We start from the raw sequence: 18,168 nt of genomic DNA, 5'->3' as shown, positions 1-18,168 counted from the left end.
GCGCACGAACAGTTCACAACCTGCGCTGTTGGAGAAATACTGTCACCCTTGGTCCGACAGCCAATAATCATCCCTTGTGCAACTCTGATAAGTCGTCCCCTTTACCCAAGACAACAATGAGATTCTGGGGCCAAAACGGTGGCTCAGTAGTTAGCACTGCAGCCTTGCAGCGCTTGAGTCCTGGGCTCGAATCCCGCCAGGAACAACATCTGCAAGGAGTTTATATGTTTATAAGACACACTGATAGGAAAAAAAAGTCCATTGTGATCCCTATATGGGGCTCACAATCAACATAAGAAAAAAAATAAATGAGATTCTGTTCAGCCTATCACACACCTTATATACCCACCAAGCCGGCCCACAACAAGTCACTTCCTTCCTGAGCTACACACTGCCGACGTCAGAAGTAGGAGGTGGTGATAATAATGGGACTCAACTCTTCTATTTATTCCATGGGATTCCGTGTAGTGATTACATTGTCTCATCTTCTCTCCATTCAGGTTCCTACAATATAGAATCCTCTCAGTATCTTCTATAGAAGAGAATATTCCTGATTGATCCATCAAGGATGGAAAGAGACAGGAACAAGATGGCGGAAAGTCTATTAAATCTCACCCTAGAGATCATCTACCAGCTTACTGGAGAGGTGAGAGATTCTGATGATGTCATCATGACATCATTCTTATCTATAGTAATAACAGATGATATGACTGGAGAGGTGATGGACTCTGGACATGTATGTAGTGAGATTTATTAATGTGTCTCCCCATAACCAGGATTACACAGTAGTGAAGAAGACCTCTAGTGGGCGCTGTCAGACCCTTGTATTTGATGGATTTAGAGGAACCCTGAGCCCATTCCCAGGGCCTCCACCTCACCCCCTGATACAGGAGGAGATCAATGGACAGAAGATCCTAGAACTCACCAACAAGATGCTGGAGCTGCTGACTGGAGAGGTGACACTGCTGGGAATGCTGGGACATTATACAGTAACTGGAGGGGTCGGGGTGATGACTGTATCATTGTGTTGTCAGGTTCCTATAAGGTGTCAGGATGTCGCTGTCTATTTCTCCATGGAGGAGTGGGAGTATTTAGAAGGACACAAGGATCTGTACAAGGAGGTGATGATGGAGGACCAGCAGCCCCTCACATCAGCAGGTAATAGACATGACTATATACACATGGACTTCCATTATTTGTATGTACAGAATGAATTCAGTCCCTGTCTGTGTTTCCTACAGGTAGATCCAGTAAGAGGACAACACCGGAGAGATGTCCCAGTCCTCTTCTTCCACAGGATGATGATCAGGTAGATGGAGATATTCCCTATGATGTGTAGACGGGCTGTGAAGTCCTTGTAGTCAGTCTTGTTGTATCCAGCAGTATTATATGGTTATATACATGGGCGGTGTCATTGAGCCGCCATCTAATATGTTTATCCGGCTTCTCACAGACCTGCAGCTACTGTCAGGACATCTTTCATCTTCATGCGGATTAATGATCTAGAACATTCTCTGTGACTTCCCCATTTGTCCGGTGACTTTTACATTATTTGTTTCCCAGATTTTCCATCAGGATAAAGATGTGAGCGACATTAATGCTATATCTATGAGAATAAAGGAAGAGCCCTATGTGAGTGGTGATGAGGAGTGTGAGGAGGACATTCCTACAGGGACCCGCCCAGGTGAGGAGTCACCACTATATAAAGCACAGAAGGGTCACTGATTCTATTCAGACATTGTTTAGACTATTTGTTGTTCCCCGATTCAGGTAAAATACTAATAATACCTGAATATAAATGTGATACCGCTATAGGGGGTAATAACTGTAGTATAGAATAGAACGGACAGCAGGAATATGGACTGGACATCGATGTGAACGAGGCAAATTTCTTCTTCACCGGCTGTCAGTCCTCGTGAAGGGAAAGAATTTACCAGAATTATATAGCAGATTATTTCAGGTAGCGGAAAAATAATCCTTCTCGATCTTCAGGCAGATTCCACCTCAGAGCTCTATCGAAATAAATGGGATGCGGAAAATCCGGCCTGGCCAGTAAGGAATCTGATGGAGATTCGGGGGATGATTTGGTAAAACGGAAAAATTCTTCTTCTGAATTCCTGAAGCAGCTTCTACAAATGTCACTGTGTAAAGCTCACCTTAGACCCCAATCACACTATGGAATCCGGACTAGAAAATCTGGTCTGTACATCAGTCACATTTCCCAGCCTGAACACTGTCCACACACCAGGACTCCCCGTATCTTAGTGATCTATGACACTAGGAGTCCCTGCTTCCTTGTGACTCCACAGACCCTACTACATACTGTATGGGACAGCAGATCCGCGGTCAGTTCAGGCTGGGAAATCCAGCAGATGTGGTTTGGATTCTATTGTGTGTATGGGGTGTAATACAGTAAGATTTATGGCATCCTACAGTATTATTCCACATAAGTGGCCATATTTAAGCAGCCATGGATTGTGTTCACCTCTACAGTGACCTAGAGCAGTGGTGGCGTCTCCTGCCCCGCTTCATTACTATTCACTATCACTGACCTCCGTCTCAGCACAGTGAATACTAATGAAGTAGGCCGCACTGCCGTCGTTTGCTGCCTGTGCCACTGACTTCACTTCTTCACATGGTCTGAAGCGTCTCAGGCAGCGGCAGCTCAGTGGGGAATATACTTATAAGGTTATGTTATTCAATAATAGTAACCTCAGTTTTCTTTTTGTCAGATGACTGTACCAGGAGCTCAGAGGGACATCTGATATCTACAGATTATAAAGCAGAGGATCATGGTATCACACAAGATCCATATGAAGAACATGTCAATACCCCAGATATACCCTCAGCCATTCAACAGAATGATCTCTCTTCTAATACATCACAGTCTGTTGAAAACTTCAGAAGGGGTGTTGAACATCAGAGAACTCACACAGGAGAGAAGCCATATTCTTGCCCCGAATGTTGGAAATGTTTTGCTCATAAATCAAATCTTATTAAACATCAAAAAACTCACACAGGAGAGAAGCCATATTCATGCCCAGAATGTGGGAAATATTTTGCTCAGAAATCACACCTTGTTATTCATCAAAGAATTCACACAGGGGAGAAACCTTACACTTGCTCACAATGTGGGAAATGTTTTACTTGGAAAACAGTCCTTGTTAGGCATCAAACAACTCACACAGGGGAGAAGCCATACACTTGCTCAGAATGTGGGAAATGTTTTATTTTGAAATCAGACCTTGTTAATCATCAAAGAATTCACACAGGAGAGAAGTCTTATTCTTGCTCAGAATGTGGGAAATGTTTTATTTGGAAATCTGACCTTGTTAATCATCAAAGAATTCACACAGGAGAGAAGCCTTATTCTTGCTCACAATGTGGGAAATGTTTTACTTGGAGATCAGACCTTGTTAATCATCAAAGAATTCACACAGGAGAGAAGTCTTATTCTTGCTCAGAATGTGGGAAATGTTTTACTTGGAAATCATACCTTGTTAATCATCAAAGAATTCACACAGGAGAGAAGTCTTATTCTTGCTCAGAATGTGGGAAATGTTTTACTTGGAAATCTGACCTTGTTAATCATCAAAGAATTCACACAGGAGAGAAGCCTTATTCTTGCTCAGAATGTGGGAAATGTTTTAATTGGAAATCAGTACTTGTTAAGCATCAAAGACTTCACACAGGGGAGAAGCCTTACACTTGCTCAGAATGTGGGAAATGTTTTATTTTTAAATCAAAACTTGTTATTCATCAAAGAACTCACACAGGGGAGAAGCTATATTCTTGCTCACAATGTGGGAAATGTTTTACTTGGAAATCTGACCTTGTTAATCATCAAAGAATTCACACAGGAGAGAAGTCTTATTCTTGCTCAGAATGTGGGAAATGTTTTAATTGGAAATCAGTACTTGTTAGGCATCAAAGAACTCACACAGGGGAGAAGCCTTACACTTGCTCAGAATGTGGGAAATGTTTTAATTGGAAATCAGTACTTGTTAGGCATCAAAGAACTCACACAGGGGAGAAGCCTTACACTTGCTCAGAATGTGGGAAATGTTTTTCTTCCAAATCAGGCCTTGTTAATCATCAAAGAACTCACACAGGAGAGAAGCCATATTCATGTCCAGAATGTGGGAAATGTTTTACTCGGAAATCAGTACTTGTTAGGCATCGAAGAACTCACACAGGGGAGAAGTGAATTTTCAACCTGAAGTCTTTGACCCGTCTACGTTGTAAGAAGGAACTTATATTCACAGTGGAGTTTTTTTAGGTTCAATTATTTTTTTTTCTTTAACTCTTTCATGCATTCTTATGTACATGTGCGCGGGCAAATGTGGGTAGTTGCTTCATCTCCACATACGTGATGGTGGTTGAGCGGGCTCAGAAGCAGAGCCCGTACGATCATCATGGGAACAATATGCAAAAACAAGGCACTTAACCCCTTAGCGATGGGTCGCATGGGAATGTATGGAGAGAGCTCACGAGCTGAGCTCGCTCCATACAGGGCAGATGCCGGCTGTATAATACAGCCAGGACCTGCCACTAACAGCAGCGGTCAGTGCCTGAGCCGATCGCTGCTGTTAACCCTTCATACACTGCGGTCAAATGCAACCCCAGCATGTAAAGGGAGCAAGCACCACGGGCGCCGCCATTTTCCGCCGATCGTCGCCCTCCTGAACGTCATCGGAGGGCGGTGATCGGTTGCTATGACAGCCGGAAGCCTATTGAAGGTTTCCAGGCTTGTCCCTGCATTAGTTCTATTAGATGATGCCAGATGCAGCGTCTAATAGAAGTGCTGGGATTTTGCTATTCACTGCCATACTGTAGTATTGTATGAGCGATCAGACCCCCTAGGTTTCAAGGTACCTAAGGGGTCTGATCATAAATGAAAAAGAAGAAAAAAAAGTTTTTAAAAGTATTAAAAATTTTTAAAAAATATAAAAGTTCAAATCATCCCCCTTTCCCTATAATCAGATATAAAAGTAAACAAAGAACATTAAATATAAACATATTGGGTATCCCCGCGCTCCAAAATGCCCGAATTATTAAAATATTAAAACATTTATTCCAAATAGCCAAATAGCGTTTTTTTCAACACTTTGCCTCCTATAAAAAATTGAATAAAAAGTGATCAAACCATCAGATCTTTCATCAAATGGTATCAATAGAAACGTCATCTTGTCCCGCATAAAAAGACACCACACCCAGCTCCATACATGTAAATATGAAAAAGTTACAGGTGTCAGAACATGACGACACAATTTTTTTTTTCTATTTTGCTAAGTTTTTCCTTTTTAAAAAAGTATCAAAACATTTCAAATACTCTATAAATTTGGTATCACCGTGTTTGTACTGACATGTAGAACACAGGTAAGGTGTCATTTGTACCAAACTATGAACGCTGTAAAAATTAAACCCATATGTAAATGGGTAATTGCACCTCATTCTGAATTTTTTTCCAGCTTCCCAGTACATTGCACAGCATATTGAATGGTGCCATTACAAAGTACGATTTGTCCCGCAAACAATAAGCCATGATGTGAACTGAAACATAAAAACGTTATGGCTGTTTAAATGAGAGGAGGGAAAAACGAAAATGTGAAACCAAGAAATGGCCTGGTCATTAAGGAGTTAAGGTAATTTTCAGACAACAGAACAAACTACTATGTCAAAAGACAGAAATCACCAAAAACAAAATAGCTAAAATATTAAATACTAGTAGAATACCCGCGGCTTCGCTCGCAGGAAATATGTTAAATTGTTGGCTATGCGAGCTAAAGTAAAATTTTCCGTGTCACACTGAAATTGAAATTTTCACAGAGCTACAGTAAATCTCTTTTTTCCACTTAAATTTTTTATTATTTTGTCATTTTACTAATTTATCGTAACATTGATGTGAACAGCAACTTATTTTTTTAATTTCAACATTTTTATTGATTTTATATATTCAATACATATTATGTAGTATAAACTATTACAACTATTTTTTGAACTATTTGTTTTTTTATCAAAAATTTAAATTTCTGCCCCTTACACAAATATATAAAACATTTACACCCAATTAACAACATAGTGCAGCCCTTCCCCCCTCCCTCCAGTGTTATACAATAAGTAGAGATGAGCGAACAGTAAAATATTCGATGTTCGTTAGTTGTTACGAATAGCATCTCAATATTGGACTATTCGAACGAATATGGAACCCCATTATAGTCTATGGGAGAAAATGCTTCGTTTCAGGGGATCCCACCATTCGACTCAGGAGGGTCACTAAGTCCACTATCACACCTCAGCAAATGATGCCAACACCTCTAAAATGCAACTGGGACAGCAGGGGGAGCATGTCTGGGGGCATCTAACACACCAAAGTCCCTCTATTACCCCACTATCACAGCCTAACAACTACACACTTTCCACACTCAAAAAAACCTCTATTAAAGTGGGAAAATACCTGGAAACCTTCTTTACTCCCCAAATGGATGGACACAAACCCCAATTTAAGCTCAACAAACATTAACAAGCACCCCTTTAAATCACGTTGCCCATGACAACCACAGATGGAATAGGCAATGGGGAAATCCTTCAGTCCCCACCCTGAACTGTCATTGTGGATGTGTGATGTGGTAAGACCTTCCAAAATTCACTTTTCTAGCCCTTAACATGAGCCCTTTCAAATTAAGTTACAGGCCCTTAAGCTGAGCTACCAGCAGAAATTGAGGCCCTTCAGGTGACTTCAGCCTCTACCTGCAGAGTTTTAGGCCCTTTAACTTAGTTCAGCCTTGCGCCAGCAGAGATTTGTTGGCCTGTTGGGTGAGTGGAGCCTTTAAACTACAGTGCTTTTGGCCCTTGGCATGAGTAGAGCCTTTAAAAAGCAGTGTTTTTGGCCCTTGGAGTGAGTAGAGCCTTGCACCAGCAGTGTTTTTGGCCCTTGGAGTGAGTAGACACTCTAACCAGCAGAGTTGGGGGGAATCAGGGTCGATTGCCACAAACCAGCAGAGTTGGGGTATCAGGGTGGAGTGATCCTATTAGGATCAGAATTGTGCAGCGCTGATGGAGGAGGAGGTGGAATTGTAGAGGGTGAGCACACACATGCAACTTCATGTCGGAGTGCTTGACACCGGTGGACATGAAAATGATGGGTCTATCCAGTGGCTGTTCATTTTTATGAGCGTCGGCCGGTCAGCACTGTCAGCTGACAGCCGGCTGCGCTTATCCGTAATTATGCCACCGGCAGCACTGAAGACCCCTTTGGAAAGCACGCTGGCGGCAGGGCAGGAAAGGACCTCGAATGCGTACAGCGCAAGTTCCAGCCACAAATCCAACTTGGAGACCCAATAAGTATAGGCCGCAGAGGGATCGGAGAGGACAGGGCTGGTGTCAACCAGGTACTCCCGCAACATGCGCCTATACTTATCCCTCAAGGTTATTGAGGAATCTAGAAAAGATATAGGTATGAAGAAACAATGGGAAACAGTGGCCCTAGCGTATAGAATGTGTTAAGACAGTCACTTTGTATGGACTAAAGAGGAGTCTGTTACTAAATGCTATTAAGGAAGTGATGTCATGCGCTTCAAAAGTGTGTTCCAGGCCAATTATATGGTACTGCTGGCTGCTATTTAAAGGGATATATACACAATATATACACACAATATAAACACGCATATATATATATATACACATGGTTTCTCAGTTCACGTACAATATATTGGACAGTGGAGATCTGAAGGAGAGAGCAATTAATGACAATGAATGGATCCAAAACAGTAATGATGAAAATAAATATGAAAATTAGTGGAAAATAAAATTAAAAAATAAAAATAAATAGTAAACTGATAATAGTTGAAAAATAACCAAATGGATAACCAAATGCATATGGTGTGATTAAAGAAAAAAATATATTTTGAAAAAGAGATGATTAAAACAAAAAATAAAAAGTAAAAAATGAAAAGATGAAATGCAAAGTAAAAATTGAAAAAATGGAAGATAAAAAATAAAAATGAAATTAAAAAAATGGTAACGGGGGAGGGGGGGGGCTAACTTATGCTAACGTATATCTATACTATACCAGGGTCGCTGTGTTAGGGGCATAAGACCCCCAGAGCTTATGTTGTTGTAGTTTCAAATTAAATAACAGGCCAAGATTGGCTAAAGCCATCCTTTGGCCTGGAGAACCACAAAGACACAGATGGTGGTGTATCATAATGGATTCTGATTTATTGTTACAGAGAGGTAGCATTTATACAGACAAAAGCAGGTTAGTAGTGAGGCATCTATATGTTTCGTCAAATGCCCCTTTTTTTAGGTTTGACAGGTGCCACGCCCCTTTCTGCCCATTCAACAAGCCCAGTTACGCCCCTTTTCTTTGTGTACGGACAGGTTTCCTGGCCCAGCCACGCCCCTAGCCAGCCTACATGGGTGTGTCTGGACAAGCCCCTTTTCACCCCTCCCTTCGGAATGCGCGCATTCCTGAGGTTGAGGAATGCGATGTGATCAAGAATGTTAATTTGATACAGGTTTGATAAGGTTTTATATCTAGATGAGTCGTTATAGGCTTATTGAATGAGAATGATATTGACTGAGATCAAGAATGTTAATTTGATACGGCCCTGAGAATGTGCGACGCTTTTATAGAAATCTGTGCTGTTATAGGTCGCTGGAATTAGAATGATAAGAATTCCTCTCTCCTACAGTTTATTAGGAGTATACAGTGACAAGGACCGGTATGTCTTATATAGTTTAGCTCACTAGAGATTGAATTAGATTTGATGATGTCAATGTATTTGTTAGTTATTAGGTTGTATACGGATTAAACACAGTAAAACAGGCAATGTTTCAATAACTTTATTCAACAAATCTGAGGTACATTATATAATAACATCTACAGGCTGCATAAAGACTTAATAAAGTAATATCAAGCGCTAATACATCGCACCAAACAATGAAGGGACAGCGCGCCCCTTCATTGTATCATCCAAAATATTAGCTAAATCATCATACATAATACTATCTCATAGCCCTGATATCATACTACGGCTGTATTACATTTAGCCATACACAAAGAAATTCCAATACAACATTCATCTACTTACATTCCTCCGGCTGCGGTGCCTTCAGCTAAATACTATGCAACAACATAATTAGAGGGTTCCTTTAACTAATAAGACAGCTGTTATAATTGAATAGATAGAGGCAAGAGCATTCCTCAGTCCCTTTAATTCCTCATAACGGCATCGTGAGAAATACAGCTTTGGTGGTATATACAGGATGTATCGCAGATAGCTATACCCTGTAGCTTAGAGACTACAAAACTTTCAACTAATTTATCATTATGGGAGCTGTCCTTATTAAACAAATCTAACACTTTCTTATAAGCGACGCCCCTGGCTAAATGGTATAAAAAAAACAAGGTGTAGGCGCCACAGACAGAGGTTTTAAATGATTGCAATTGTCTATTTTGATAGATATATCTCTTACAATTCCTTTCTATAAACTCAACAAAGCTCCGAGGATACATTTCAAAAGCCGGTGAAAATCCATAAGAGTCCAAAAATATAGCGACATCACGATACAATACAATTAACACCCAGTGTGAACCGCGTTTACGCGAATCATCCGTATTAACGATGTACGCCGCCGGTCTTTGTAGCACACGCTCGTCCGGTAGAAAGTCACAGGGGAATACGCTGGCAAATATACGGTTCATATACGGTTCAGATTTAGCGATAATTGTAAGTTGTAGACTATTCATTTCTGAAAATGACAGGGTTTGTTTAATCAAAAATCGCATACGATTTCTCTGCGATTGCTAATTTCCACAATATTTGTATGGATAGAGTAAACTATCATATTCACCGTGTGGGGTGTTGGCACCGCAAAGTGCACTTCGGCTCTAAGATTTCCTGTTTTAATGAGTGAAAAATGTCCGCCCGGTTCTTGATCCGGTGACAAATCAAATGCAAAAAATGTATAACCGTTTATAAATTCATCTCTGTCTATGGCCGATCCACTATCACTTCTCTGCTTGCCTGAAATATGGAGAAGGGCCGCGTACTCCCTGACGGCAGAATCCGTTTCAAAATCCAGTTGAAACGGTCTTGCGGGTATCTGCTGGCCGTCCAGGTAAAGCGACGCTTGATTCACATTATAGTGGTGGAAGCATAAAGGATTGCGGTTATACGATCCGCTAAAGGCCTCATTTTCAACAAAACCTATTATCACCGTTTTAGGCACTTGTCCCAGAAACAGGTTTTCTTGGTTCGTAAGACGCGTACCTTCGGGTATACTATAAACTTTGAGGCACGCCCTATCGATCGGATACTTCGCCGTTGCCGATAGAAGGGCCTGGCTGTGACCGATTCGGACAGCTGGCGAAACCTGAACCCTCTTCACATACAGGCAGGCTTGTAAGATTTGCACCTTAAATTGTTCAGCATCCGCAGACATCAGGCAAAAAGAGTCTTTATTTCTGGTGAGCTTAATTTTCAGATCCAGACCATTCAGTATGAGTTTCGGCTGATTAAATATGTCGCCAAATATAGGACCCAATAACTGCACGGATCGAGATCGCGAAGTATACCGAGCTCTTTTAGCAAACCCAAGATTATTACCCGCGAGGGTCCTTTCATGATGGTGGCCGGCTGTGTCTTTATAGAACAGGCCCGACGTGAACTGCGACGACAGAGATTGGGGGGAGTAATGCAATATCGTTTCTATATAGGCCCTATAAGTATATAAATTATCACTGCGCGATATAAGTCTGTCGCCGAGCGTCACGTCCGTCTGGCTGAAAAGCGTAGCTATCGGGTAATTAACCGATCCAACATTAGCGTCCGCGGGAATAGCCGTATTGTCCGCCTTCACAATACCGCAGGTAATGTACAGAAGCGTGTTGTTCAGATCGTAATAATATTCACCGCTCCCTGAAATGAAGAACTCCAACGGGGTATTGTCCGCAAGAGCTGATATGGGCTGTACTTCTATAAAGAGCGATTTTTCTATGCTCGTCTGCGTCGGGAGTAAATTAAAAATATCTAGTTCGGATTTGGTGCACTCCAAAGAACCGTCGTGTATAAAGGCCATATTATTTCACTAAAAGATGTCGTCTCCGGACGATCTAACAACTCTCTGACGACGGCGTCTTTTACGACTGTTGTTTTTATTCTTGAGCACGGGCGGAAATGAGGCGCTGTGTTTTCTTTTAGCGGGTTTCTTCACAACATAAACGAGGCCCGAGCCTCTCTGATCTTTCGGCTCATGGTTTAATTTATCCATCAAAGGGGCCACACGGTGGCTCAGTGGTTAGCACTGCAGCCTTGCAGCGCTGGAGTCCTGGTGTTCAAATCCCGCCAAGGGCATAAAACCATCTGCAAGGAGTTTGTATGTTCTCCCCGTGTTTGCATGGATTTCCATCCCATATTCCAAAGACATACTGATAGGGAAAAAAAATGTACATTGTGAGCTCTATGTGGGGCTCACAATCCACATAAAAAAATAAATAAATAAAAAATAATAATAATTTATCCATCACAGCCATTGATATACTTGTGACGGCGTCTTTAGCGATATTTCTGGCCGCAGTTTTGACATGCGGTTTCACAAGAGCAATGCCACGCCTGAAAAGAGGCACAGCCCGTCTGAAAAGACCGCGAAACAGACCGGCTAGGCCGGCGCCGTACATTTACTCATCCCCCTTGAAGCCTTCTAGACCATTACCAGCTTGATTAATGTAATAGCGAGCATAAACCGATGGGTCCCCAAACGGACGAGGGGCCAGCATTTTAGCGTGTCAACACCTTGCATGGTCTGAAATGCAATCGTACGATGGTCTTTCCGTACTTGAATTTAACGGGTTTAGCTTGAGTGCAGAGGGGTATATAGTCCGGGCTGCTGTAACGCAATGTGACAATATCGTTTTTTTTTACCGGCAATCTCTACGGTTCTTAAAAGTTGAACGTAACTGTCACCCACCTACTGATGTTGTATGATGTCACTGTAGACGTACAGCGTGTAAAACCCGTCTTTTATATCAGGATGCGGCTTCCGGAGGCCGGTGTTCTTTACAGTCTCGGACCCGTTAAAACAGCACGGTAACCCAAAAATATTAGACAGCTTACGACCTAACTCGAATCTCGTTGTGCGGGATGTGGGTATCCTCACAGTGCCCCTGTGGTACAGACCCAGTCATTACTGAATCTTTAAATATTAGATACAAGGGTCTATCTATGACCATGCTTAATTCCCTCAGAACTCGGGGGTGTATTCCATCTGGACCGGGTGATTTCTCTATTTTAGTGTTTTGCAGGCGGCGCCGCACTTCTTCCTCGGTTACACACGTGACATTTAATTGAGAATTTACATTCCCCCTAATCATGTCGCTGCCAATGGATTTTCTTGTGTAAACACTGTAGAGAAGAAGGCATTTAATACTTGTGCTTTTTCCTCATCCTCCTCCACCATTACGCCCAGATTATTTTTGAGAGTCCCCACATTGTCAGTTTTTATTCTCTTATTATTTATGTAATTGAAGAATAATTTTGGATTACTTTTACTTTCCTTGGCAATGTTTCTCTCGGCCTCCATCTTCGCCTCCTTTATTTGTCTTTTGCACAGGTTATTTTCCTCCTTATAGTATTTAATGCTGTGTCGCTACTTTCTTGTTTTAGTCCTTTAAACGCTTCCTTTTATCCCTCATTGCATTCTGTACTGTTTTAGTTAGCCATTAGAGATGAGCGAACAGTGTTCTATCGAACTCATGTTCGATCGGATATTAGGCTGTTCGGCATGTTCGAATCGAATCGAACACCGCGTGGTAAAGTGCGCCATTACTCGATTCCCCTCCCACCTTCCCTGGCGCCTTTTTTGCTCCAATAACAGCGCAGGGTAGGTGGGACAGGAACTACGACACCGGTGACGTTGAGAAAAGTAGGCAAAACCCATTGGCTGCCGAAAACATGTGACCTCTAATTTAAAAGAACAGCGCCGCCCAGGTTCGCGTCATTCTGAGCTTGCAATTCACCGAGGACGGAGGTTTCCGTCCAGCTAGCTAGGGCTTAGATTCTGGGTAGGCAGGGACAGGCTAGGATAGGAAGGAGAAGACAACCACAACAGCTCTTGTAAGAGCTAAATTCCAGGGAGAAGCTTGTCAGTGTAACGTGGCACTGACGGGCTCAATCGCCGCAACCCAGCTTTCCCAGGATCCTGAATGGAATACACTGTCAGTGTATTCCCGTATACCCGATATATACCCCCGATACCCGTTCCAACGGTGTGCCCCCCCACCTTCACCCCAGAAATACCCTGCAAGTCCCCTAGCAATAGAATTGGGGCTATATACACCCACAATTTTTACTACTGGTATACAGTGCCATTGTCTGACTGGGAATTCAAAGAATATATTGGGGTTATAAATACCCTCATTTCTTGCTACTGCCATATAGTGCCAGTTTCTGACTGGTAATTCAAAGAATATATTGGGGTTACGTGCACCCACAATTTTTACTACTGGTATACAGTGCCATTGTCTGACTGGGAATTCAAAGAATATATTGGGGTTATAAATACCCTCATTTCTTGCTACTGGTATATAGTGCCATTGTCTGACTGGGAATTCAAAGAATATATTGGGGTTACGTGCACCTACAATTTTTACTACTGGTATACAGTGCCAGTTTCTGACTGGGAATTCAAAGAATATATTGGGGTTATAAATACCCTCATTTCTTGCTACTGGTATATAGTGCCATTGTCTGACTGGGAATTCAAAGAATATATTGGGGTTACGTGCACCCACAATTTTTACTACTGGTATACAGTGCCAGTTTCTGACTGGGAATTCAAAGAATATATTGGGGTTACAAATACCCTCATTTCTTGCTACTGCCATATAGTGCCAGTTTCTGACTGGTAATTCAAAGAATATATTGGGGTTACGTGCACCCACAATTTTTACTACTGGTATACAGTGCCAGTTTCTGACTGGGAATTCAAAGAATATATTGGGGTTACAAATACCCTCATTTCTTGCTACTGCCATATAGTGCCAGTTTCTGACTGGTAATTCAAAGAATATATTGGGGTTATAAATACCCTCATTTCTTGCTACTGGTATATAGTGCCATTGTCTGACTGGGAATTCAAAGAATATATTGGGGTTACGTGCACCCACAATTTTTACTACTGGTATACAGTGCCAGTTTCTGACTGGGAATTCAAAGAATATATTGGGGTTACAAATACCCTCATTTCTTGCTACTGCCATATAGTGCCAGTTTCTGACTGGTAATTCAAAGAATATATTGGGGTTACAAATACCCTCATTTCTTGCTACTGCCATATAGTGCCAGTTTCTGACTGGTAATTCAAAGAATATATTGGGGTTACGTGCACCCACAATTTTTACTACTGGTATACAGTGCCAGTTTCTGACTGGGAATTCAAAGAATATATTGGGGTTACAAATACCCTCATTTCTTGCTACTGCCATATAGTGCCAGTTTCTGACTGGTAATTCAAAGAATATATTGGGGTTATAAATACCCTCATTTCTTGCTACTGCCATATAGTGCCAGTTTCTGACTGGTAATTCAAAGAATATATTGGGGTTACGTGCACCCACAATTTTTACTACTGGTATACAGTGCCATTGTCTGACTGGGAATTCAAAGAATATATTGGGGTTATAAATACCCTCATTTCTTGCTACTGGTATATAGTGCCATTGTCTGACTGGGAATTCAAAGAATATATTGGGGTTACGTGCACCCACAATTTTTACTACTGGTATACAGTGCCAGTTTCTGACTGGGAATTCAAAGAATATATTGGGGTTATAAATACCCTCATTTCTTGCTACTGCCATATAGTGCCAGTTTCTGACTGGGAATTCAAAGAATATATTGGGGTTATAAATACCCTCATTTCTTGCTACTGGTATATAGTGCCATTGTCTGACTGGGAATTCAAAGAATATATTGGGGTTACGTGCACCCACAATTTTTACTACTGGTATACAGTGCCAGTTTCTGACTGGGAATTCAAAGAATATATTGGGGTTACAAATACCCTCATTTCTTGCTACTGCCATATAGTGCCAGTTTCTGACTGGTAATTCAAAGAATATATTGGGGTTACGTGCACCCACAATTTTTACTACTGGTATACAGTGCCATTGTCTGACTGGGAATTCAAAGAATATATTGGGGTTATAAATACCCTCATTTCTTGCTACTGCCATATAGTGCCAGTTTCTGACTGGTAATTCAAAGAATATATTGGGGTTATAAATACCCTCATTTCTTGCTACTGGTATATAGTGCCATTGTCTGACTGGGAATTCAAAGAATATATTGGGGTTACGTGCACCCACAATTTTTGCTACTGGTATATAGTGCCAATTTCTAACTGGGAATTCAAAATGCGCAAGGCTCCCGGAAAGGGACGTGGACGAGGCCGTGGGCGAGGTCGGGGGAATGGTTCTGGGGAGCAAGGTAGCAGTGAAGCCACAGGGCGTCCCGTGCCTACTCCTGTGGGGCAGCAAGCATTGCGCCACTCCACAGTGCCAGGGTTGCTTGCCACATTAACTAAACTGCAGGGTACAAACCTTAGTAGGCCCGAGAACCAGGAACAGGTCTTGCAATGGCTGTCAGAGAACGCTTACAGCACATTGTCCAGCAGCCAGTCAGACTCTGCCTCCTCTCCTCCTATTACCCAACAGTCTTGTCCTCCTTCCTCCCAAAATTCCCAAGCTTCACAGAACAATAACCCCAACTGTCCCTGCTCCCCAGAGCTGTTCTCCGCTCCTTTCATTGTCCCTCAACCTGCCTCTCCACGTCACGATTCCACGAACCTAACAGAGGAGCATCTGTGTCCAGATGCTCAAACACTAGAGTCTCCTCCATCTCCGTTCGATTTGGTGGTGGATGACCAGCAACCCACCCTCATCGACGATGATGTGACGCAGTTGCCGTCAGGGCATCCAGTTGACCGGCGCATTGTGCGGGAGGAGGAGATGAGACAGGAGTTGGAAGAGGAAGTGGTGGATGATGAGGACACTGACCCGACCTGGACAGGGGGGATGTCAAGCGGGGAAAGTAGTGTGGATGTTGAGGCAAGTGCAGCACCAAAAAGGGTAGCTAGAGGCAGAGGCAGAGGTCAGCAGCTTAGGCGAAGCCAGGCCACACCCGGAATCTCCCAAGATGTTCCAGTTCATACCCAGCCCCGAAAAACTCCCACCTCGAGGGCACGTTTCTCGAAGGTGTGGAGTTTTTTCAAGGAATGCGCCGAGGACAGATATAGTGTTGTCTGCACAATTTGCCTCTCGAAATTGATTAGGGGCTCTGAGAAGAGCAACCTGTCCACCACTTCAATGCGCCGTCATTTGGAATCCAAGCACTGGAATCAGTGGCAGGCAGCAACGGCAGGACAAAGGCCGCCTGCCGTTCACGCCACTGCCTCTGCCTCTGCCACTGCCTCTGCCTCTGCCACTGCCACTGCTGACTGTGCTGGCGATGCACTCCAGAGGACGAGCCAGGACACCACTTCATCTGCCTCCGCCACTTTGTTGACTTCTCCCTCATCCTCCCCTGTTCCTGTCTTATCTCCTTCTCCTGCACCATCAAAGGCACCATCAGGCGCTTCTTTACAACAACCCACCATCTCTCAGACATTGGAGCGGCGGCAGAAATACACTGCTAACCACCCACACGCGCAAGCCTTGAACGCCAACATCGCTAAACTGCGGGCCCAGGAGATGTTGGCGTTCCGGCTTGTTGAAACTCCCGCCTTCCTGGACCTGATGGCAACTGCGGCACCTCGCTATGCCGTCCCTAGCCGTCACTACTTCTCCCGGTGTGCCGTCCCCGCCTTGCACCAGCACGTGTCACTCAACATCAGGCGGGCCCTTAGTTCCGCGCTTTGCACAAAGGTCCACTTGACCACCGACGCGTGGACAAGTGCATGCGGACAGGGACGCTACATTTCACTGACGGCACACTGGGTGAATGTAGTTGAGGCTGGGACTGCTTCCCAAACTGGCCCGGTGTACCTCGTCTCCCCGCCTAACATTCCTGGCAGGGACACGAGAAGAACACCCCCCTCCTCCTCCTCCTCTACCGCCTCCTCCTCCGCCACCGCCTCCTCCTCCGCCACCGCCTCCTCCTCCGCTGTTAGATTGACCCCAGCTACGAGTTGGAAACGTTGCAGCACTGGCGTTGGTAGACGTCAGCAGGCTGTGCTGAAGCTGATCAGCTTGGGGGACAGACAGCACACTGCCTCCGAGGTGAGGGATGCCCTCCTCGATGAGACGGCAATATGGTTTGAGCCACTGCACCTGGGCCCAGGCATGGTCGTTTGTGATAACGGCCGGAACCTGGTAGCAGCTCTGGAGCTTGCCGGACTCCAACATGTTCCATGCCTGGCCCACGTCTTCAACCTAGTGGTGCAACGTTTCCTAAAGAGCTACCCCAATGTTCCAGAGCTACTGGTGAAAGTGCGGCGCATGTGCGCCCACTTTCGCAAGTCGACAGTAGCCGCTGCTAGCTTAAAATCTCTCCAGCAACGCCTGCATGTGCCACAACACCGGCTTTTGTGCGACGTCCCCACACGCTGGAACTCAACGTTTCAGATGTTGAATAGAGTGGTTGAGCAGCAGAGACCTTTGATGGAATACCAGCTACAAAACCCTAGGGTGCCACAAAGTCAGCTCCCTCAGTTTCTCATCCATGAGTGGCCATGGATGAGAGACCTTTGTGACATCCTACGGGTGTTTGAGGAGTCCACAAGGAGGGTGAGCTCTGAGGATGCGATGGTGAGCCTTACAATCCCGCTCTTGTGTGTTCTGAGAGAATCCCTGATTGACATCAGGGATAACTCAGATCACACAGAGGAGTCAGGGATAGCATCCGATCCGTCACAGCTGGAGAGTAGGTCCACACATCTGTCCGCTTCATCGCGTTTAATGGAGGAGGAGGAGGAGGAGGAGGAGGAGGAAGAAGAGTTGTCCGATGATGTGATGGTGATACAGGAGGCTTCCGGGCAACTTCGAATCGTCCCATTGTTGCAGCGCGGATGGGTAGACATGGAGGATGAGGAGGAAATGGAGATTGAACTTTCCGGTGGGGCCAGAGGAGTCATGCCAACTAACACTGTGGCAGACATGGCTGAGTT

The 18,168-nt window shown here is 43.8% G+C and overlaps 2 protein-coding genes across 2 annotated transcripts in view; both read left to right on the top strand.

Moving 5' to 3' along the window:
- LOC142189644 (uncharacterized) overlaps positions 1-18,168 on the top strand; it is a 263,072-nt gene that overhangs the window by 122,109 nt on the left and 122,795 nt on the right. The window contains exon 2 of the mRNA XM_075262242.1: positions 2,733-3,499. Coding sequence (XP_075118343.1) covers positions 2,733-3,499 — 767 coding nt within the window. The remainder of the gene's footprint in view (positions 1-2,732; positions 3,500-18,168) is intronic.
- On the top strand, positions 482-1,339 carry LOC142196981 (gastrula zinc finger protein XlCGF66.1-like). Its single transcript, XM_075266953.1, has 4 exons — positions 482-646; positions 777-956; positions 1,035-1,158; positions 1,242-1,339. Exons 1-4 carry the CDS (start codon positions 569-571, stop codon positions 1,337-1,339), a joined length of 480 nt encoding a protein of 159 aa, XP_075123054.1. The 5' UTR covers positions 482-568.

This window comes from Leptodactylus fuscus, chromosome 1, assembly GCF_031893055.1.
Source record: "Leptodactylus fuscus isolate aLepFus1 chromosome 1, aLepFus1.hap2, whole genome shotgun sequence".
Classification (NCBI taxonomy): domain Eukaryota; kingdom Metazoa; phylum Chordata; class Amphibia; order Anura; family Leptodactylidae; genus Leptodactylus; species Leptodactylus fuscus.
This window is presented reverse-complemented; position numbering and strand designations above follow the sequence as displayed.